This window comes from Cryptomeria japonica, chromosome 2 (genome assembly GCF_030272615.1).
Source record: "Cryptomeria japonica chromosome 2, Sugi_1.0, whole genome shotgun sequence".
NCBI lineage: Eukaryota > Viridiplantae > Streptophyta > Pinopsida > Cupressales > Cupressaceae > Cryptomeria > Cryptomeria japonica.
In genome coordinates this window covers 94,024,687-94,034,862 of record NC_081406.1, presented here as the reverse complement: position 1 = coordinate 94,034,862, position 10,176 = coordinate 94,024,687, and the positions used below count along the sequence as shown (strand labels likewise).

The window sequence follows — 10,176 nt, the reverse complement described above, 5'->3', positions numbered from 1 at the left end:
AGTGTTAAATTTGGTTCATAATTTCATCAATTTATATGAATGGTCAAATGTAATTTTATATGTTATCTACGTGTGAAAGAGGTATTATGCCCCTACTTTCTACTTTTAAGATAGAAACTTATTAGTACATTACGTATTTTCTAATGTTATATAGATTCTTATGTACATAGATATCAAAGAACAAGGTTACATGCTAACACCTTGTAAAATAAATTACTTTTTACATGTTTTTATCATATCTAATTTTTTAGAGTATCCTCCTCTAACTTGTCTATGATTACATGCATGCTTTTCTTTCATTATTTTTATCTTTGAAATAAAAATATAAAATATATTTGTAGAATTAACAAATTTCAAACTTTGAATTATTAATATCAAATTGTTTTCATGGGGATTATAATTTAAAATGTATACAATAATGTCCTCACCGAATATTAGCTATGCCTCCATTTCCACTTTGAAAAACTAAATATTTTAAATATATAAATAAGCTAAATATTTAGATTTTAGAATATATCTATTATAATCATGCTCCAATGCTATGCCTTTTAAATTGAATCAAGCAAGGGAAAAAATTACTTATGGGAGGCAACTAAACAACTACCAACATACATGAATAAAACAATAGCCTTAACATCCAGAAGATTAACAAATTGTAATTCATATAAAAAACTGCTTTTGCTTCCTCAACACACTATTGTTAAAATAAAAGCAAATAACATATATACTTTTATCTCTACCTCTCTGTCCCTCTATGATAGTGCCACATATATCTCTATTGATCATCCTCCTCCCCTCTCTCTCCCTCTCTCTCTCTCTCTCTCCCTCTTTATCTCTAACTCTCCCTCTACTTCTCTCTATCTCTCCGTCTATTTCTCTCTCTTCCTTTTCCCCTCTATCTTCATCTATACTTTTATCTACTCTAAACTAATGGCGGAACATGATGCTTTGTGTCTCTTGTTGATAACATTACTCTATAAAATATTTGTTGATAAATATACCGTATTTTGTCACATTTTGAAAATCCTTTAATTATTTGATTTGGACAAATATACACTTACGAAAGATTTAATAAATTTAAGATATTTTATCACATAGAAATTTGGAAATCATTTAATTATTTGATTTGGACAAGTATACACTACAAAGATCTAATAAATGTAAGATATTTTATCACAAAAAAAAAATTGGAAATCCTTTAATTATTTGATTTGGACAAATATACACTTCCAAAAGATTTAATAAATCTAAGATATTTATACTTGAGAAAGATTTAGTTCCACTATTGTATTATCCTCACACGCGGCTTCTATTGTGGCTCTTTGACGTACACAAATTTGCTTATATTTCCTACTCAAACGCGCTTTCTGAAACTTTTCCTTTACGTGTCGACCATGACAACGACGGCCGTTGGTGTCTCGACTTGGGCATTGGCTCGACAAATCGGGCATGTCGACTGCGATTCAAACCACCTGTCGATGCAGTCGACATGGAAGCTATGATTACACGCAGGCAGAATTCTTCCCTTCTCTTTCTCTTCAAACTCACTCAAACAAATCGGGCATTCCAGCCCCTGCTCATTATAATTCTTACGCTCATACACAAACACAGGAAAACTTTGTGCGACTGGTTTTTTCTGGGGAAGAGGCGGAAGGGCGAGGGAGTTATCTTCGCTTTCCAATGGCAGTCGACGAGTGCAGCGTCGTTTGAAGCAGAGTACAAAAGTTGTGACAGCAGCCATGAAGATAATCACAGTGACGATAAATACAGAGGTTACAAACAGTTTATTATTGAAAACTTTGATCGCCTTGGAGCTGTAGTGATCCTCTTTGTTTAGCCGACGGGAAGAAGGATAAACTGAAGTAGCCATAACTTACTAATATCAAATGCTTTGCCTCTGCACCCAAATTGCAAAATTGTATGTAATTGTGATGGGCAATTCGGGATATTTTGAAAAACATTCCGTGTAGTCTCTCTACAGTCTCTGGGTATTTATATTCCATTTTGTCGGTCGAATCTGAGAGACTCAAAATTACAGCTGCCTATACATGGAGCTGGCATAGGACAGAGATTACCGCTTCTGTCAATTCAGCGCACTCTAGCATTTTGTGTCCATCTCGGAATGTGATGCCCATTAAATTCTTAGCTGTCAGCGATTAATGGCGGCGTCCATCACAAACATCTTTTGTGATGTGGTGTACACTTGCCCAGCAAATCATTAAAAAATAAGGAAAATAATGTGAACTTTTTATAAAAAAATTATACTTACATCTATTTTTTTGGAGTATGTTTAGAGTAGGGGAGAGGCGTCAGTAGGTGCGCATCCTAACTTTGGGGTCAAGTGGATCCAGAGACCAACTTTGCCCCTCAACAGGTGATTTGGCAACCTGAAATCGTGCGGTGGAAGGCCAGTCATTTGTTTTGCCACATGTCCGATGCGCATTGGTCTGAGGTGGCGAAATAGTGTTGTTTTGTACCCCCGACCGGAACGTTGGCGGGCCCACCCCGTTAGCTGTCCACATCTTCCGCTAGTCTTGAACGCAGTTTACGCGTGGCAAATTTGTAGACAGCAACCCATTTCATCGAGCTCTCCCTCCAAAAACTTTGTTGCCACTTTCAAACTTTCCAACCTGCCACATTAACTTCGCGTCCACTCGCCCTATGTCCAGCTGCCCCATCACGTTTTTTGAGCAGAGAGGCATTCATGGCGTTCGTCTCCTCGCATTTTGCTCCTATGAAAGGTCGTCCATTTCACGTGCTTTCTCCATTGAAGGGTTTCCATCACCTCACCTCCTATTCGCCATGGCATGCAACCAAATCGGCAAGGACCCAAAACGTGCGCACCTTTGGTCAGGTAAAGGATTCGTTTTTCTCCTTCAAATTTTGGACTGCGCTCGATTTTTTTGCCCTCCTTCGACTGTTTGATGTTTCCTTTGGTTTTTGTAGGGTTCGGTTGTGACAACAAGGTGCAACAAGTTAGCGAAGCTTGAACAGTAGGACTATGGTTCCCTTTTATGAAACTCAAAATTTCAGCACTTGTTTGATTGTTTTTTGTATTGAACACCTATTCTGGTATGGATTCATGGTCAAAACCTTCTAGGTCTTCTAGATGTGGGGGTGTAGCTAAACTGTGATGAATCCAAAGAATTACTTGACTGTATAGACGGGAAGGGGTGTTTGGCTTACAATTAGGTTGGATGTATACTTTGGTAAAAATCCATGATGGGATTTGTTCATCCACTACTATATGAAGCAGGCGTTGCCAAGACAGGTTTTGAGAGCATTCTCGGACTTGAGGACCATTGTTATCTAAGAAAAATCTATTGATATAGTTGATTTGCCACGATTGGAGGCTGAGTTTGAATAATTTTGAAAAGAAACAAGATCTTGTGGGGAAGACAAGATCATCATAGGGCTATGGACAGAGAAAGAATTGGTCAACTTGATGACCATGCCTGGCTAACCACTCTTGTTGTGCTCGGATTCGGGGATATGGGATGTTAACATGCCATTCTGTGGGTGGAATAATAGAGTGTGAGGTGGGGAAAGTTTCACGGAGATAGTGCAAGATTTCATAATCAACATCATCTGGAGACAGGGTTTCGACAAGAACTTCACTTGTTAGAATCTCATGGACCTTGAGATAGCTTTGCCTCTCATATTGATGTTTTTTTACAATCTGATAGCGTTGATATGTTTTTGACATTTCCATGCTCTATTGTATCCATGTGCGTTGTTTGGAATGTATCATTGTCAATCTGCATCATGGTAAATATTACAAACTTTGCATGTGACCTCAAAACATTACTTTAATTTGTATATACATACATGCACATTATCATATGTATATACATACATGTAAAGTAATTGTGAAGCAGTCACCGGCTAGGAGGGACCTCAAAGAGATTAGTCCAGACCAGTCAGCAAGAGTAAACACAACAGAAGCACAAGGATATGATGGAGGCAATGCAAAACAGGATTGAATTATATCATGAAAACTAATTACAATCAACTGATAACAATCGGGTTACAGAAACTGGCCCACAGGCTTGCTAAAACATGCTCAAAATACAGAACAGGTCACAACTAGGACCTCAAATCTTAAGATCTATCCTCTATGCTCTGTCTAACTTCTTTATTACATTCTAATGCTCTATTACAATGATTTATACGATCCAAGGGGATCCGATCGGTCCAAAAAGGGATCAAAACCCAAAGAACAAGACCGAATGTGCAAAACCAACAAGGTCGGCCTCCGCCAAAAAAATTCCTCCGAAAAAACCAAAGGATGAAGTGTAGATCACGGGAAAAGGTCGACCACATGCTAAGGAACATTGGAATCAACTCTCAGGGCTGCACAAGCTACGGAAGAGATCCGGTAGATCACCAATGCATTTCTACATGTTCTTTGAACTCAAAGATTAGATTGAAATGGAATTGCTAAACACTTGTACATGTCTGTGAATGCAAATATTGAATTGGTCTACAATTGCACAGTAAGTCGTATGCCATTCTACAGATTGACAGACATATATATGTATGAATAGTGATGCACACACACACACACACACACACACACACACACACACACACACACACACACACACACACACGTAAATACTCTCTCTCTCACACACACACACATATATTCACAGACACATATATATGCAAATATGTTTCAATATATAAATGTATGCATATATATTTGACTTTATATACAATCACATATGTGTGTGTATATATAAATATATGTGTATATGTATGTGTGTGAGTGTGTGTGTGTCTGTGTGTGCGTATATGTGTGTGTGTGTGTATTAATACATAATTGGAGCCCATATATATGTGGACCCCATAGAAAGCTATTCATACATATACAACCCATATATATGTGGACCCCATTTATTGATAGAAGGGAGCCAACTCAACTGTATACATGGGGAAGGGTGAAAGTTGGCAGCCACCTCGTATACAATTGTGCATGTATTAATTGTATACGCATGACAATTGCGAAGGGTGAAAGCTGGCAGCCACCTCCTATACAATTGTGCATGTATTAATTGTATACGCATGGCAATTGTGAAGGGACACAATTATTAATTGCTCAATAAATGAAACAAGACGGAGCGGGAGAATAAATCTGGAGGCAATTATTAAAAAACATGTAAGCCAAAGAAGTGAAGTTGCTATTTAATGTGTTGGTGGGATATAGTTTCAGTAAGTTAAAAAAAAATTCCCTGCATAAATCCAAAAGGTTTCTTCATCTGTGCACCCGACGTGTGTAGTGTTTGCAAAAGACATGGAAGCCACCTTCACCCTTTACACAACGAAACAACAACTGACCTTTACGAGCAAGATCACCGATAAAAGGTTGAAGGCCATATTCAAGTTCGGGGATGACAGATTTCTTCGATACTTGAAATTGTTTCTGGGTGACTATTTCATGAACACAGAACACCAGTACCAGACGAATGCAGACATCGTGGCCATGGTGGCGGATTGGGCTTGGCAGATTGGGAAATTTTCAGAGAAAGTTAAATGGTTGTTGAAAGAAATTGTGGACGATGAATGGCTGATCAATCTAGATCAACTTGTCCGAACGGCTATACTAGGGCTTGGGTTTGAAGTGCCTAAGTGAGAACTGGGTCGTGGGGTTCCTACTTTTGTCTCCTTCCTTCGATGGGAAGTGGGGACAGACCACAAGGCAAGGTCTACCGAAACCACACTTAGATGGACGATGTTGGAGATGCGGATCATTGAGAGGAAGAAGGCAGATGAAGGAATGTCGGGTGGTGTAGGTGAAGCGAGAGGTGAGGGAACGTCGGGAGTGTAAGGAAGTTAAGTAGCGGAAACAACTTCCTACACTAACCTTGAGAGGAGGGTAATGCAAAACTTTTTCAGATCGTTACAACAGTTATAGAAAAATAGAAATAGATATAATAGCATTCATACCACAACACAGTGATTTACGTGGGGAAAACCCTTTCGGGAGAAAAACCCCACACTCCAAAAGCAGCTCAATATTTTATTCAGCAATCAAAAACAGATTACAACATACTTGCAAAGCAAGCTCTTCGCAGGAGTACCACTAATCAGAGATTCAAAGGCAACTCAATAGCCATAAGACTCTCTTACACCCAACCTCTATCTCACACACCTCATAAATAGGAGATACAATACAAGAAACCGTCAAACGGTATAACAAAACCATGGGCTAAAACCACCCAATAAGGTGTAGCCGACCTTATCTCCCTTCTAGATGCCCTATGACATGTTAAAGCACACATCAACACGTGTCGCTCCCTTTTACAGCTCATTTATGTATCCGATACAAATTATTTTTCCTATTTCAGGAGTACAAACTTCCGGAGGCCATAACTTGAGAACCGGGTGTCCGATTGACGAACCGTTTGAAGCGTCGGAAACCTTGCGAAGTGCTCTATCACCTCATAACTCGCTATGCCAGTTATGGCCACTTTTCAGGGCATTTCATAGCCTCTAAAGCCCCCAAAATTAAGTTTAAACATTTTATCGCACCCTTCCAAGACGAAAACTTTAATATCTTCAAAACTAGCTATGACCTTGCGACGCAACTTTACCGGAATACTTATCTAGCCAACCAAAAGCTTCAAGGAGAGTTTCGCACCATTTCATGCTCAAATGAAAACTTACTATAAATAGTAACCTCGCATAAATGCAAGGTTGAGACACCATTTTTCCCAACAAATCTCCCACTTGTCGAACACCTTGTAGGAGCGGAAGGGAATGTCAACACAATGAATCAATTGCTAGGGGCCATAAGGCCCATAGACTCTGAACACCATCTGAACTTCTCTGTGCTCACAGCCTTAGTTAAAGCATTTGCAACATTCATCAAAGTTTCCACCTTATCCAGTTTCACCCTACCATCTTCGACCATATCTCTAACAAAATGATACTGAACATCAATATGTTTGGTCCGGGCATGAAATGTCGGGTTCTTAGCTAGGCTAATTGCACTCTGACTGTCACAGTAAACTGTCACTGTACCTTGTTTTATTCCAATATCCGAACACAGTCTCTTAAGCCAAATGGCCTCTTTACAAGCATGAGTAGCTGCCATATACTCTGCTTCAGTAGTGGATAAAGCAACCACAGCCTATCCGTTAGTCATCCAACTAATTGCACCACCAAACAAAGTAAACACATAAGCACTGGTGGATCTTCTACTATCAATATCACCTGCCCAATTTGAATCCACATAACCATCGATATCAAGGGAAGTCATGTCTCCAACTGAATTACCATGATAACACAAAGAATACTCTGAAGTACCCTTCAAATATCTGAAGACTCTTTTGACTGCATCCCAATGAACTCTATCAGGATTAGACATATATCTAGAAAGTACTCCCACTGCTTGGGCAATGTCTGGTCTAGTACAGACCATAGCATACATCAAGCTTCCAACCGCACTCTGGTAAGGCACTCTGCTCATGTCTTCCATCTCCAATGGGGATGTAGGACAATCTGAAACAGATAGTTTCGTTCCAACTGTAAAAGGAACACTCAATGGTCTACAATTCTGCATGTTGAACCTCTGTAATACTGAATTCACATACTTACTCTGGCCTAGCCATAGCTTTCTGTTCACCCTATCTCTTCTAATTTCCATCCCAAGAATGTGCTTTGCTGCACCAAGATCTTTCATTTCAAATTTAGTAGCGAGCTGAGACTTCAGTTCTGAAATCATACCTTTCCCTTTACCAATGAATAACATATCATCAACATACAATGCAATGAATAAGAAATGATCACCATCAGATTTATAATAAACACAGTGATCTGATTTAGAACGTTCAAATCCCAAACTCAACACATATGTATCAAATTTCTGGTACCACATCCTAGGACTTTGTTTGAGGCCATACAAAGATTTCTTCAATTTACAGACCAAATTACTTTTGCCTTTCACCACATAGTGCTCCGGCTGTGTCATATAAATATCTTCCTCCAAATCACCATGAAGGAAAGCAGTTTTCACATCCATTTGCTCAACCTCTAAATCATAAGCAGTAGCAATAGAAAGCAAAAATCTAATGGACGTCATTTTTGCAACAGGAGAAAATATTTCACCGTAATCAACACCCTCAACCTGAGAGTAGCCTTTTGCAACCAACCTTGCTTTATACTTCTCAATGCTTCCATCTAAACCAATCTTTTTCTTGAACACCCATTTACAACCAATAGGTTTTCGTCCTTCAGGAAATGGTACAAGATCTCATGTATCATTCTTTTTCAAAGCTGTCATTTCTTCCTCCATAGCAATCTTCCAGGATTCTGCATCATTCATACCTAATGCCTCTTCTACAGATTTCGGTTCATCCACACTAGTATTCAGAGCAAAAATACATCTCCAATCATTAAGTGAATACCTTTCAAGTGGTTGTCTATGTCTTGTAGACCTTCGAACAAGAAGAGTTGGAGGTTCTTCCTCCTCTTCTGAAGATTCAGAGCTAGACGAGCTCTCCTCAACTTCTTGCCTATCTAGGGGTCTCGATTCAACTCTTTCAGGTGTAGAAGGAAGTTGAATCACATCTTCTTTTTTTTAGTCTGTTCTGGCTGCAATGTAACAGAAGGAGACTTAATTTCTCTAAAAATAACACTTCTACTATGAATTACCTTTTGTGCAACAGGGTCCCAAAGCTTGTATCCTTTCACACCATAACTATACCCGATGAAGATACATTTCACAACCTTGTTCTCCAACTTTGTTCGCTTCTCCTTTGGCACATGTGCATATGCCTCGCAACCAAAAACTCTAAGATGTCTCAATGAAGGCTTGTGACCTGACCATGCTTCCATAGGCGTTTTATCAACAAGAGCTGATGTAGGAGACCTGTTAATCAGGTAGCAAGCAGTGGCAACAGCTTCAGCCCAAAACTTTTGTTCGAGACCAGCACCACTCAACATACTCCTAGCCTTCTCCATCAGTGTCCTGTTCATTCTTTCTGCAACTCCATTCTTCTGTGGAGAATACGGAGTTGTCTTATGCCTGTTAATTCCACAGTCTTTACAGAATCTATCAAAATGATTAGAGCAAAACTCACCGCCATTATCAGTTCTCAAACATTTTATTTTCTTTCCAATCTGCAACTCAACCATTGCTTTAAATTCTTTAAAATGACTAAAAACTTCAGATTTACTCTTTAGAAAATAAACCCATGTCCTTCTACTAAAATCATCAATAAATGAAACATAATATGTGGATTTTCCAATCGAAGAGACATCTACTGGACCAAACACATCAGAATGGATAAGATCCAAAACACCACAAGTTTTATGAGAACTCGAGTAAAACTGAACGCAGTTTTGTTTTCCATAAATGCAATGCTCACAGAAATCAAAGTCAAGATTACAATCATTCAAACCTTCAACAAGGTTTTTATTTTTCAAGGTCCTTAGACCCTTTTCTCCAATGTGGCCAAGTCTCTGGTGCCATAACATAGTCTTCTCTGCAGGTAACTTTGCTTCAGACGAAACAACACCCTTAGGTACCCAAAAACCATTTCCATCTGCTGAAGGTGAAACCTTCAAATCTTCCAGTGAAGTATCCGCAGATTTACTTTTTACAGAAGTGCTATTACACTCAACAGTGTATGCTTCAAGCTTATACAAAGTGCCAAACCTGACACCTCTAGCAACTACCATAGCACCCTTAATCATCTTACATCCTGCTTCAGAAAAGACTACCTGCACACCCGCATCTATCAGTTTGCTCACAGATAACAGGTTTCGTTTTAATCCAGGGATATGCAGCACACCATTAATCCTTTTTATTCTACCATCAGAAAACCTGATTCTAACTTTACCTCAACCAATAATGTCTAGAGGTGAATCATCACCCAAGTACACCTTACCTCCATTAAATCCTTCATATTCAGAAAACCAATTTCTATTGGAAGTCATATGAAAAGATGCACCTAAGTCAATTAGCCAGGCATCATTACCTGCATGATTCGCCAAAGCCGCAATAAATGCATCGCCATCTTCCTTGTCGGACTCAGAATCAGAATCGAACTTTTTCTTTTTCTTTTTCTTCTTTTCTTCTTTGCAGTCCTTATGGATGTGACCTGGTTTACCGCAGTTCCAGCAAATGACTTTGGACTTTCCAAGAGATTTCGATCTCCCTTTGGATTT

General features: G+C 39.0%; 1 protein-coding gene across 1 annotated transcript; it reads right to left on the bottom strand.

Annotated features, from left to right (window-relative positions):
• Positions 1 to 1,234: 1,234 nt before the first annotated feature.
• LOC131028236 (RING-H2 finger protein ATL64) lies at positions 1,235 to 2,066 on the bottom strand. Its single transcript, XM_057958481.2, has one exon. It carries the CDS (start codon positions 1,868 to 1,870, stop codon positions 1,382 to 1,384), a length of 489 nt encoding a protein of 162 aa, XP_057814464.2. The 5' UTR covers positions 1,871 to 2,066; the 3' UTR covers positions 1,235 to 1,381.
• Positions 2,067 to 10,176: the final 8,110 nt, after the last annotated feature.